General features: G+C 47.4%; 1 protein-coding gene across 2 annotated transcripts in view; it reads right to left on the bottom strand.

The window, feature by feature from the left end:
* LOC121293566 (protein HID1) overlaps positions 1-13,981 on the bottom strand; it is a 313,025-nt gene that overhangs the window by 28,142 nt on the left and 270,902 nt on the right. For both annotated transcript variants that reach the window (XM_041216610.1, XM_041216611.1), the window contains exons 10-11: positions 10,307-10,397; positions 3,068-3,219 (exon numbers count right to left, since the gene is read on the bottom strand). In XM_041216610.1, coding sequence (XP_041072544.1) covers positions 3,068-3,219; positions 10,307-10,397 — 243 coding nt within the window. The remainder of the gene's footprint in view (positions 1-3,067; positions 3,220-10,306; positions 10,398-13,981) is intronic.

Here is a 13,981-nt window from a genome sequence, read left to right on the forward strand (position 1 = left end):
TGGGCAATTCTTTTCATTGGTCGCTGGGGTATTTGCATCTCCTTTTAAAAGTTATCGGTCTCTAGGGGGATCGTAACACCAAGTAAATTACAGGCCAGTTAGTCTAACCATGGTAGTGGGCAAGCTACTGGGGGAAAAAAATTGAGGGGCACTATAAACCAGGCCTGTCCAATGTACAGCCTGTGGGCCCGAAGTCCCTCTATGCAGTCCCTGGAGCTAGTTTTCAAAATGCCGGTTAAGTTTGAATGGAAGATTCTACATGGAGCTGCTCCTCCAATCACAGGCCGCTTCTCTCCTGAGCTTATAGGCTTACTAGAAGTGAACACCAGCAGCGGTGAATACAGGCCCAGGAGAGCGCGGAAACGGTTTGTGGAGTTGCTGCAGGTGTGAGATGGCCCAGAGCAGGAGCAGGGCAAGAGCCAGAGTGTGGGGGGGGTTGAGTGTGCGTGGTGGGCGGGGGTGGGGGGGCGCGGGAGAGGGTGAGTGTACACGTTTGGACGGGAGGGGGTGAGTGCGCGCACTTGGGAGGGGGCGAGAGCGCGCGCGCATGGGAGGGGGCGAAAGCGCACCCGCGCGCGGGAGGGGGCAAGAGTGCGCGAGGGAGGAGGTGGGTGTGCTCGTGGTGGGGATGGTGACAGTGTCCATGGGGAGGGGAGAGAGTGTGCATGGGGGAGGGGTGAGAGTGTGCATGAGGGGGACGGTGAGACCGTGCGTGGAGGGCGTGTGAGTGTATGTGGGGGATGAGTGTGGGGGCATGTATGTCAGTGTGGGAGGTGTAAGAGAGTGTGGGGGTGTGTGAGAGAGGAGAGCGAGGGTCTGGAGGGAGTACGTGTGCAGACGCAGAGTATGTCCATGAGTCTGTCTCACTCCCAGTACCAGGGTTCCCCATTCACCCTCACCCACACACACCATCATGCACTCTCATCCACTCTCACGGTAGGTGAGAGTGATTGAGTGAGCACCCCGAGACTCGGAGGGAGCGAGCACCCCGAGACTGGGAGTGAGCGAGCATCCCGAGACTCGGAGTGAGCGAGCATCCCGAGACTGGGAGTGAGCGAGCACCCCGAGACTGGGAGTGAGCGAGCACCCCGAGACTGGGAGTGAGCGAGCATCCCGAGACTGGGAGTGAGCGAGCACCCCGAGACTGGGAGTGAGCGAGCACCCCGAGACTGGGAGTGAGCGAGCACCCCGAGACTGGGAGTGAGCGAGCACCCCGAGACTGGGAGTGAGCCACACACACACATACACATTCACCCTATTATTACTCACTATTTTATGCTCAGCAAGGTGTTTCTTTTCATGCCTCAGTTTTATTTTGCAATTCACGTTTATTGTTGTGCCAATGTTTATCATTCTGAAATTTGCTCATCAGCCCCTTGAGTGAGAAAAATTTTGAAATGTGACCCCGCCCCCACCACATGAAAATGTTGGACAAGCCTGCTATAAACTGTTATTTGGAAAGGCAAAGGATGGTCAAAGACAATCAGTGTGGATTTGTTAAGGAAAGGTCATGTCTGACTAACTTAACTGAATTTTTTGGGGAGGTACCAAGGTAGGCTGATGAGGGCAGCATGTTTGCTGTTGTCTACATGGATTTTAGCAAGGCTTTTAACAAGGTCCCAAATGGCAGGTAGATTGGTCAGAAAATTAAAAGCCTAGGAAATCAAAGTGGCAAACTGGATCCAAAACTGGTTCAGTAACAAGAAGTCAACGGGTGTTTGGGTGACTGGAAGGCTGTTTCTGTTGGGTTCTATAGGGCTCAGAACTCCATCCCCTGCTGTTTGTGGGATATATAGATTTAAGTGTATGGGGCACGATTAAAAAGTTTGCAGATAAAATGAAAATTGGCAGTGTGCTTGATAGTGAGGAAGAAAGCTGTGGATTGCTGTAGATGCAAGATATCGATGAACTGGTCAGGTTGGCAGAAAGTGGCAAATGGAATTCAATATGGAGGTCTGGCATATGAGGTCATACATTTGCAAAGTGCAAATAAAGCAAGGAATACACAATGAATGGTAGGACACCGAGAAATGTAGAGGAATAGAGGCTCCTTGGAATGCATGTCCACAGATCCCTGAAGGTGGCTGAACAAGTAGATAAGGTGGTTAAGGTGGCATATATTTTTTATATTAGCAGAGACATAGAAAATGAGACCAGGGGCATTATACCAGAACTGTAGTTAGAATGCTGTGTACAGTTCTGATTACTGCACAATAGGAGGAATGTGATCACGTTGGAGAGGGTACAGAGGAGATTTATGAGAATTAGGATTGCCAGGATTAGAGAAGCTTAGCAATGAGGGAAGATTGAACAGGCAGGGGTTGCTTTCTTTGGTGCAGAGGAGGCTGAGGGAAGATTTAATTGAAGTTAATAGAATTAAAAAATTACGGGAGGTGTGAGGGAACCTAAACAGAGTGAATAGAAAGGACCTATTTCCTTTAGCAGAGAAATCAATAACCAGGGGCACAGAGGGGTTAGAGAGGGAGTTGAGGAGCAATCTTTTCACCTGGAGGGTGGTGGAAGTCTGGAAGCCACTTCCTGGAAGGGTGGTCGAGGCAGAAATCCTCACCGCATTTAAAAAATACTTGAATACATCCTTGAAGTGCTGTATCCCACAGGGCTACAGACCAAGGTGGAAAGAGGGATTTGGCTGGATAGCTCTTTTTTGGATAGCACAGACATAATGGCCCAAATGGCCTCCTTCTGTGCCATAAATTTCCATGATTGTGTGTCCTAGCTAATGTTTATGTTTCAGCTAACAAACAGATTATTTGATGATAATGACATTGCTATTTGTGGGACTTTGCTGTGTACAAATGGTTTATAGATTTACCTGTGTTACAAGAGCTTGAAATAATTAACTTCAAAAGTGCTTTATTGACTGTAAAACGCTCTGGACATGCTGAGGTTGTGGAAAGTGCTATAGAAATGTTCCCTTCTTTTCACTTCAAGATTTTTAAAAACTGAATTAAAATTCTCAAACTTTCTAGGTGGGATTTAAACTTTCATTCTCTGGATTACTAGTCCAGTATCATAACCATTACATCACCACACCTTTGACACATACTATGATAAGAAGGTCAGCGTGTGTTCCAGTGAAGACTGGGATATCCATAGGCACACGGACTGAGTATGGTTTGTTCAGTCGGACGCCAAAGTTGCGCTCTCCACTGAGAAGCAAGAGGATGAAGACCCCAATGTGCATCAAACCCACTCGAGCTACAAGGCAAAAGGAAAAACAATTATCACGTTTGTGTTATTTTGTGTTCACCTGTCCTCCTGTCAATTCTATGCCTACATCCCCCACCAAAGCCTCCACTCCTCACGAGGGAATGGATCCCCTCCCCCCATCCCCTCCGCTCCCCAGTGCTTCCTCCATGTGTGAGCATAGGCAGAACATTGGACCACTGCAGGGAACATAGTCAAGCCCAAAACAAAAACAGAATAGTCAAGCCCAATCCTGCCACACTCTAACACTTTCCAACAGGATCACTGGACAAGGATCAGGAGCAGGAACCCTTTTGGAGCTGCAAAATGAATGGCAATGCTACTCCTGCTGCCCCACTGAGATCAGAACAGAGTAGAGATCAAATCCAGTGCCTTCCTTTCTGTATGCTTCACCCGCTCACTGGGTTGATATTCGGTCATTGATGATGAACTTACTTGAGGTTGTTAACATTTGATTTATACAAAATCCACTCTCACAATCACAACAGGTCACCAAAATAGACTCAATACATTCCGCTCAGAAGTGTAGTAACATTCTCATGCCATATTGTACACCCTACACAGACAGAACAACCTAACCTGATACAATGACCTGTCTTCTGTCCCTCAAGTTAACAGATTTGCTGTGTGCTTCCAACATTCCTTGTCTTTGAGATTTAAAGCATTTACGGTTTCCTGTTTTTGTCAACATCCCTCTCACAGGAAGCAAGTGACTGGCTGGTGAGAAATTTCACGGCTGCAGGCCAATGAATGTTGAATAAGGCATCAGAGAGACAGATGAATTGGTGACAGGCCAGGCAGCTACTTGGTCCCTGGCTCACACTCCCACCTGACACTCCTAAACCTGTAGATCCATCACTCCTGATCCTTGTGAGACTTCACTCCTTTTTAAATTTATTCTTGGGATGTGAGCATTGCTGGCTAGGCCAACATTTATTGTCCATCCCTAACTGCCCTTGAGAAGGTGGTGGTGAGTTGTCTTCGTGAACCACTGCAGTCCATGTGATGTAGATGCACCCACAGTGCTGTTAGGATGGGAGTTCCAGGATTTTGACCCAGCGACAGTGAAGGAACGGTGATATATTTCCAAGTCAGGATGGTGTGTAGCTTGGAGGGAAACTTGCAGGTGGTGGTGTTCCCCCTGTATCTGCTGCCCTTGTCCTTCTAGGTGGTAGAAGTCACGGGTTTGGGAGGTGCTTGAGAACGAGTCTTGGTAAGTTGCTGCAGTGTATCTTCTAATGCTTCACACTTCTGCCACTGTGGCAGAGGTAGTGAATGTTTATTGCCTGGCACTTTTGTGGCATGAATGTTACTTGCCACTTATCAGCCAAGCCTAAATGCTGTCCAGGTCTTGCTGAATGCAGGCATGGACTTCTATATCTGAGGAATTACAAATGGGACTGAGCATCATGCAATCACCAGCGAACATCCCCACTTCTGATCTTATGATGGAGGGAGCTGATGAAGCAGCTAAAAATGGTTGGGCCTAGGACACTACCCTGAGGAACTCCTGCAGCCATGTCCTTGGCCTGAGACAATTGCCCAACAACAACCACAATCATCTTCCCCTGCATTAGGTATACCTCCAGCCTGTGAAAAGTTTTCCTCTCGATTCCCATTGACTTTAATATTGTTAGGGCTCCTTGATTTCACACTCGCCCCACCTCTGGAATTCAGTTTTATTGCTCATGTTTGGATCAAAACTGTTGCGAGGTCTGGAACAGAATGGCCCTGGCCCAACTCAAACTGAACTTCAGTTAGCGAGGTATTGCTGGGTAAGTGCCACTTGATAGCACTGTCGGCAACCTGTTCCATTACTTTGAATTTTGTGAGTAGGTTGATGAGGTGATAATTGGCTAGATTGGATTTAACCTGCTTTTTGTGGGTAATTTTCCATTTTGTCAGGTAGGTAGGTACTAGTGTGGTAACTGTATTGGAACAGCTTGGCTTGAGTCGCAGCTAGATCTAGAGCATGTCTTCAGTACTACAGCTTGAATATTGTCAGGTCTCACAGCCTTTTTTATATTTAGTGTGCTCAGCCATTTCTTGATCCCACAAGTAGTGAATCTTGACCCTGGCAATCCTGAACCCTAACAAACTTGAACCAGCACTCTCACCAGCACTCTCACCTGAGATAGTAGGTTCTGGGTTCAAGTCTCACTCTGGGACCTGAGCATAAAAGTCCTGACTGACAATCCAGTGCAGTATTGAGGAGTGCTGCACTACCATCTTTCAAATAAGATGTTAAACCATAATTTAGCTGCCCTCTTGGGTGGATGTAAATGATCCCATGGTACTATTTCGAAGAAGATCAGGAGAGTTATCCCCGGTGAGCTGGCCAATATTTATCCCTCAATCAACATCACAAAGACAGATTATCTGGTCAGTATCACATTGCTGTTGGTGGGAGCTTGCTGTGCACAAACTGACTGTTGCATTTCTGTCATTATAACAGTGATTACGCTTCAAAAGTACTTTGTGAATATAAAATGCTTTGAGATGTCTGGTGGTCATGAAAAGCACTATATAATGCAAGACTTTCTTTCTTTGCTTATGACTACCAGTTGTCTGCTCCCTGTTCCTCCACTGGCTGCTCCAGTTCCTGCCCTTTGTCTTTCCACTAACGGCTTAAATCCCTTCTCCCGGTTCTATCACTGGTTGCTCCAGTTGCTGCTCTGCTCCTTCTGTCTCACATCATTATCATCAGGTACTGGATATTTAAAGTGCACTCTATGAAGTGGGCTGTTTTTTGTAAATCTAAACATGTCTGTTGTTTCTTTTCACAGTATTGCTGGGCCATTGATACACAATGTGCAGCAAGAACTGGTCAGACCTGTTCCACAATCAACGTTTACTTGCCGCAGAATTTAGTCTTCAATTACCACAGAATTCTTGGAGCACTGACTCATCCAAACCAGTGCCTGTGACTGTGGTGGAAACGCAAAATACTGCAGCTGCTGCACATCTGAAATAAAAACAAAAAATGCAGGAAATACTCAGTAGGTCAGGCAACATCTGTGGAGACAGAAACAGAGGGGTAAATTGTACAGCCCCCCAATGGCACATCTGAAGGCTGGGGGGACGTAAAATAAAGTTACCAGCCCGCCACCTTCCTGCTCACCACCCGACCTGTCCCAAATATTACAGGGGTGGGGAGGGTGGGGAGGGGGGGGGGGGCTGGGTATGGCAACCAGCCTGCTTTTATGCCTATTGAGGCCCTTAATTGGACAATTAACTGCCACTAGAGGGCCTCATTCCACCTCTGCCGTAATTTTTCGGTCTGCGGGGGAAAAGTGGGGTCATGGTGTACAGCCCTGCAGCTTTCACTGCACAGGATGCTGGCAGGCAGGAAGTGGGAGGGGAGTACCTCTTTTGTGGGGGGTCCTGTCTGCCCATCAGGGTGCCCATCACTCCCCAGGATGGTACCACCCCCTTTGGCTCTCCTGACGGTCCCTCTAACCCTCCCCAACAACCCCTTGTTGGTGTCTCCCAGCCATACCCAACCAGAATCACAGGGCTTACCTGAAGTCCGGGAGACATCTTCACTTCTTCCTTGGAACTGCTTGTAGTTCCAGCAGTGGCCACCACTGTCATCTGGTGCTGCTGGGACTAGAGAGCTCCGGCCAATCAGGCTGGCTGATCTCTCGGGTAGGACTTCCTGTCCCTGAGGAGTGGAAGTCCCACTCTGTACTAATTAAGCCCACCCACCGCCATGCTCTCAAACCTGCCAGCATTTTGCTGCTGCCAGATTTTACAATGGCAAGGTGTCCACCAACATTTAGGTCGGGTGGGGGGTGCAGGGGCAGATAATCCATCACCACCGCCCCACTACACCACCATGCTAAAATCCACCCCAGAGTTAACATTTCATCTAATGAAAGATCATCAGCCTGAAACGTTCTGTTTCTCCACAGATGATGCCAAGCTTGGTGACTATTTGCTACATTTTCAGTTTTTGCACTTATGATTGTAATGTTGCGTTAGGCAAATTTTGGCAGCAGCATCATTTCAACATTATAGATTCTGTCAAAACCTAAGTTGTCTCTGGAGAGAGAATATTGAACTTTATAACAATGCGGCACAGTACTGGTGGATACAGGTCCATCACTGTACAACACGGGTACAGTACTGGTGGATACAAGTCTGTCACTATAACACGGGCACAGTACCGATGGATAAAGGTCTGTCATTGAATAACAATGGGATACAGCATTGGTAGGTACAGGTCTGTCACTGTATAACACTGACATACAGTACTGGTGGCTAGAGGTCTGTCAGTGTCTAACACGGGTACAGTACTGGTGGATACAGGTCTGTCACTATATAACACAGATAGTGTACTGGTGGCTAGAGATCTGTCACTGTATAACACGGGTACAATACTGGTAGATACAGGTCTGTCATTGAATAACAATGGGATATAGCATTGGTAGGTACAGGCCTGTTATTGAATGACAATGGGATATAGCATTGGTAGGTACAGGTCTGTCACTGTATAACACGGAGATACAGTACTGGTGGCTAGAGGTCTGTCAGTGTCTAACACGGGTACAGTACTGGTGGATACAGGTCTGTCACTATATAACACAAGTACAGTACTGGAGGCTATAGATCTGTCACTGTATAACGGGTACAATACTGGTAGATACAGGTCTGTCACTACATAATACAGGTACAGTAATGGTGGATACAGGTCTGTCACTGTATAACACAGGTACAACACTGGTGATTACAGGTCTGTCACTACATAACACTGGTGCAGTACTGGTGATACGGGTCTGTCACTATATAACAAGTACAGTACTGGTGGCTACAGGTCTGTCACTGTCTAACATGGGTGCAGTACTGGTGGCTACAGTTCTGTTGTTGTATAACACGGGTACAGTACTGGGGGATACAGGTCTGTCACTATATAAAATCGGTGCAGTACTGGTGGCTACAGTTCTGTTGTTGTATAACACTGCGTACAGTACTGGTGGCTACAGTTCTGTTGTTGTATAACACGGGTACAGTACTGGTGGCTACAGTTCTGTTGTTGTATAACATGAGTACAGAAGTGGTGGATACAGGTCTGTCACTATATAAAATGGGTGCAGTACTGGTGGCTACAGCTCTGTTGTTGTATAACACTGGGTACAGTACTGGTGGCTACAGTTCTGTTGTTGTATAACATGGGTACAGTACTGGTGGATACAGGTCTGTCACTATATAAAATGGGTGCAGTACTGGTGGTTAGAGATCTGTCACTGTCTAACATGGGTGCAGTACTGGTTGATACAGGTCTGTCGCTATATAACACAAATACAGTACTGGTGGCTACAGCTCTGTCACTATATAAAATAGGTGCAGTACTGGTGGCTAGAGGTCTGTCACTGTCTAACATGGGTGCAGTACTGGTGGATACAGGTCTGTTACTATTTAACACGGGTACAGTACTGGTGGCTACAGTTCCGTTGCTGTGTAACACGGGTACAGTACTGGTGGCTACAGTTCTGTTGTTGTATAACACGGGTACAGTACTGGTGGCTACAGGTCTGTTGCTGTATAACACTGGGTACAGTACTGGTGGCTACAGTTCTGTTGCTGTATAACACGGGTACAGTACTGGTGGTTACAGGTTTGTTGTTGTATAACACTGGGTACAGTACTGGTGGCTACAGTTCTGTTGTTGTATAACACGGGTACAGTACTGGTGGTTACAGTTCTGTTGTTGTATAACACTGGGTACAGTACTGGTGGCCACAGTTCTGTTGTTGTATAACACGGGTACAGTACTGGTTACAGTTCTGTTGTTGTATAACACTGGGTACAGTACTGGTGGCTACATTTCTGTTGCTGTATAACACGGGTACAGTACTGGTGGCTACAGGTCTGTTGCTGTATAACACTGGGTACAGTACTGGTGGCTACAGGTCTGTTGCTGTATAACACAGGTACAGTACTGGTGGCTACAGTCCTGTTGTTGTATAACATGAGTACAGTACTGGTGGCTACAGTTCTGTTGTTGTATAACAATGGGATACAGCATTGTGAGAACAACAAGAAACAAAATAAAAGTATGGCATAAAGCCAGCTTCTACAGTGTGCATGTTCTGGTGATGTATCGGAGCTGATACATTAATTCCTATACAAGGGTCATGGAGTTAAGTGTCAAACTAAATTGTGTCTGTCCTTTATGCGCAACAGGCTGTGGTCATTGCCTTAATTGTTCCTTCCGCCCTTAACTCTTTACCATTTACTCTTAGCACCTTTCTCATCTCTCCCTGCTTCAGTGATCTTACAATGGTCACTGCTGCTCCAAACCTCCATTTCTTGATCTTCTAAAGATTGATGTACCCCTCTGTGAACACAATCCCACCTCCAACACTGCAATCAAGACTCCCATCACCGTCTACTCCATATGTCAATGCCCCCAAGCTCTTAATGCCATTTGATGCTAGTGTGCTGCTTCCTAGCTCCAACACCAAGATAAAGCTTGCAGATTTCTGAGCCCAGATTTGGCACAATTACAGCTGGCAATGCACCAGCATGGAACCCATGCCAATCAGTGTTATGTCAAGTCACATGCCTCCCTCAACCCATATTGTTCAAATCCAAGCTTGGTGTCCAATAACATGATTTTTTAAAAATTCATGGGATATGGACATCCTGGCAAACTGCTTTTGAAAGGATAGTGGTGAGCATTTCCGAGGGCAGTTAGGGGTTTGGAGTCATTTGGTAAAATCCCCAGCTGCCATGATAGGAGTTGAACTCAGGCCTCTGGATCATTAGTCCAGTAATAATCACTATGCTACTGTACCCCAATATGACTTATATACGAATAAACAAAATTAACAGTCAGGAAAAGACGAGCTAGTCTAGCAAGCCTGCACCATACTCGTGATGGCTGGAGTATCATAACTAAACACTTCCTTCCTCCCTCCCTCCTACCCTCACACAATCTTCTGTGAGACTTCCAGATACACTTCTTCATTTTTTACTGTACCCTCATTGTCAGCCTTGACCTTTTACCTCAGCTACTCAATGGGTCAAGGAAAGTAATCAAGTTATGCAGAGTGTGGGTCAGAGGATAGCTTACACTGGTCTGCTCTGGCGTCATTCAGATAATACAGGATGGGCACCAGGATATCCAGAACATCACTGCTCTTCAGCGCATAGAAGAGAAATTTCTGCAAACGAAAAAGCCAGGAAGTAATTAAATGTAAAGTCAAAGAACTTTCTTAAGCAAGAGAACAGCATTTGACCCCTTCCCACAATCAAAGAAGAGCACAGTGCAGGAGGGGGACAGTCAGGACATTAAGTCTGTACCAAATCTTTTGAAGTTCAATCCCAGTGAGTCCCACATCCCTGCCCTGTCGTCATTTCCGAACATTTTATCTCAGTCAACTGTTCATCCAAATTTTTTTGAAGGTTACTGTTGAATCTGCATCACCGCCTTATCGGTAGTGCATTCCAAATCCTAACCATGTGTTGCAGTGTCACTAAAGTATAATAGTTCTCATAATATTATTGTAATTTATTGTAAAAGTAGGTTAGTAGTGGGGTTTGGATAGTGTGTGATGGGAGGAGGGGGTGATTTAATTGAATCGGAGACAGTTGGTTTGGAGGCTTTGAATCATCAAAAGAAGCTAGGTTTGAAATGCTAAATACATAAACATGGCTGAAGTCTTAGAACGTAAGGTAAGGAGAATTTGCATTTCTAGATAAATCAGGGCAGGTTGAATTTCAAAGAGATGGTAGGATGTTTACACCTAGCCAGAGGAGCTAGGCCAAGCAGTGTATTTATTTTTCCCAAAGGCAACTGACAATATTAGCACCATGAAAAGATTTATATTATGAGAAAGGTAACATTCCAAACACATACGAGAACAACATTAAAAGGGAGAAACATGTATAAAGGAGAATGAAGCTATGTGTTGGGAAAGCATTGTAAGAACCAAAAGAAGTGTGAGAAGTCTCCAATATTTGTGCATTAAGTCTGCTGTCTACAGAAGCCAAAGCTGCAAAAAGCCACTTTGAATTCTACTGTCCAGGGTATTGTGTTGACTTGCCTGGATCTGTTTAAAATCTCTTCATTATATCTCTCGCAACCCTTCACGATTTTATCAAATCTCTTCTTAGCTTTCTCTGCTCAAAGGAGTACAACCCCAGCTTCTCCAGTCTATCCACACATTAAACCCTCATACTCTAGTAAATTGCTCCAGTATTCTCTTCATAGCATTTATGTCCTTCCTCATGTATGGCTCTGGAATTGAACCCAATACTTCAGCTGGGGCTGAACTGGTGTTTTATACAGGGTTCAGCGTAACTTCCTAGCTTTTGTACTCTATGCCTTTAGTTACAAAGTATACATGATTCTGGCATTTATGAATTGCTTTTTTAACATGTCCTGCCACATTCAAAGATTTGTGTAAACATACCCCCCCCAGGTCTCCTGTGGTGAACGGTAGTCTAACTCAGGGGCATGATTTTATGCAGCGCCATTTTCCAGCCTTGTCACCATAAGAACGTAAGAAATAGGAGCAGCAGTAGGCCATTCGGCTCCTCAAACCTGTCCCGCCATTCAATAAGATCATGGCTGATCTGCCCCAAGCCTCAACTCCCCTTTTATGCCAACTCCTCATAGCCCTCAACTCCCCAATTTTCAAAAATCTACCTCCTCTTTAAATACTTTCAGTGATCTAGCCTCCACAACTCTCTAGGGTAGAGAATTCCAGTCATTTACTACCCTCAGAGAAGAAATTATTTTGCATCTCAGTTTTAAATGAGTGTTCCCTTATTCTTATCCCTTTTTTCTTAACCAGGCCCTTGAAAATTGCTCTTCATGTAATTCCAAACATCTACAGTAAGTCCTCACTTAAAGTTGTGGTTGCGTTCCTGAAAATTGTGACTTTATGTGAGATAATTTTATGTGAATCATGGGTTCTCAGAGGAATCAATGTTAAAGCCAGAGCTAGGTTCCTTTGGAAATTTCTCGCCCAGAAAAACTAATGAACAAATTGAAATACTGTACCCAACATGTGCAGCACTGTGCATTCCCAACTGAAACACCTTGCAAAATAAAATTACTCATTGAATTTAACAGGAATACTATACACACTGAAATTAGATAACACTAAATCACCCAAATGATCCCCGAGTAGCACAGCTTGTGTCTCACACACAGAACTCCTGAAACTCAGCTCAACTTTTTGCTTGTTTTCCTTTCCCACCCTGCCCCTCCCCCCTCATCTTTCCCACACTGCCCCTCCCCATCACATTGCCCACCCTGCCCCTCCCCCTCACATTGCCCACCCTGCCCCTCCCCCTCACATTGCCCACCCTGCCCCTCCCCCTCACATTGCCCACCCTGCCCCTCCCCCTCACATTGCCCACCCTGCCCCTCCCCCTCACATTGCCCACCCTGCCCCTCACATTGCCCACCCTGCCCCTCACATTGCCCACCCTGCCCCCTCCCCCTCACATTGCCCACCCTGCCCCTCCCCCTCACATTGCCCACCCTGCCCCTCACATTGCCCACCCTGCCCCTCACATTGCCCACCCTGCCCCTCCCCCTCACATTGCCCACCCTGCCCCTCCCCCTCACATTGCCCACCCTGCCCCTCCCCCTCACATTGCCCACCCTGCCCCTCCCCCTCACATTGCCCACCCTGCCCCTCACATTGCCCACCCTGCCCCTCCCCCTCACATTGCCCACCCTGCCCCTCACATTGCCCACCCTGCCCCTCCCCCTCACATTGCCCACCCTGCCCCTCACATTGCCCACCCTGCCCCTCCCCCTCACATTGCCCCCCCTGCCCCCTCACATTGCCCACCCTGCCCCTCCCCCTCACATTGCCCACCCTGCCCCTCACATTGCCCCCCTGCCCCTCACATTGCCCACCCTGCTCGTCACATTGCCCACCCTGCCCCTCACATTGCCCACCCTGCCCCTCCCCCTCACATTGCCCACCCTGCCCCTCACATTGCCCCCCTGCCCCTCACATTGCCCACCCTGCCCCTCACATTGCCCACCCTGCCCCTCCCCCTCACATTGCCCACCCTGTCCCTCCACCTCACATTGCCCACCCTGCCCCTCCCCCTCACATTGCCCACCCTGCCCCTCCCCCTCACATTGCCCACCCTGCCCCTCCCCCTCTCACCTTTGCCAGCCACCCCCTTCTGCCTTTCCCACCATGGCCCACGCTCACTCGCCTTTCCCAACCTGACATTCTCCTTTCCCATTCTGTCTCCTACTCTCTTGCCCTGGTCACTCTCTCGCTCCCTATTGTCATTCGCTCACTACCCACCGTTCAAATTCATACATCTCTACCTTGCCCATACACAATTATTCGTCCCATTCTCTCACTCTCCTCTGTTCTCGCTCGCTCTCTCTCTCTCTCTCTCTGTTCTCGCTCGCTTTCTCTCTCTCTCCTCCGATCTCGCTCGTTCTCTCTCTCTCCTCTGTTCTCGCTCTCTCTCTCTCTCTCTGTTCTCGCTCGCTTTCTCCTCTGTTCTCGCTCTCTCTCTCCTCTGTTCTCGCTCTCTCTCTCCTCTGTTCTCGCTCTCTCTCCGTGTTCTCGCTCTCTCTCCTCTGTTCTCGCTCTCTCTCTCCTCTGTTCTCGCTCTCTCTCTCCTCTGTTCTCGCTCTCTCTCTCCTCTGTTCTCGCTCTCTCTCTCCTCTGTTCTCGCTCTCTCTCTCCTCTGTTCTCGCTCGCTCTCTCTCCTCTGTTCTCGCTCGCTCTCTCTCCTCTGTTCTCGCTCGCTCTCTCTC

The sequence above is a fragment of the Carcharodon carcharias genome, chromosome 22 (assembly GCF_017639515.1).
Source record: "Carcharodon carcharias isolate sCarCar2 chromosome 22, sCarCar2.pri, whole genome shotgun sequence".
In the NCBI taxonomy this organism is placed as follows: Eukaryota; Metazoa; Chordata; class Chondrichthyes; order Lamniformes; family Lamnidae; genus Carcharodon; species Carcharodon carcharias.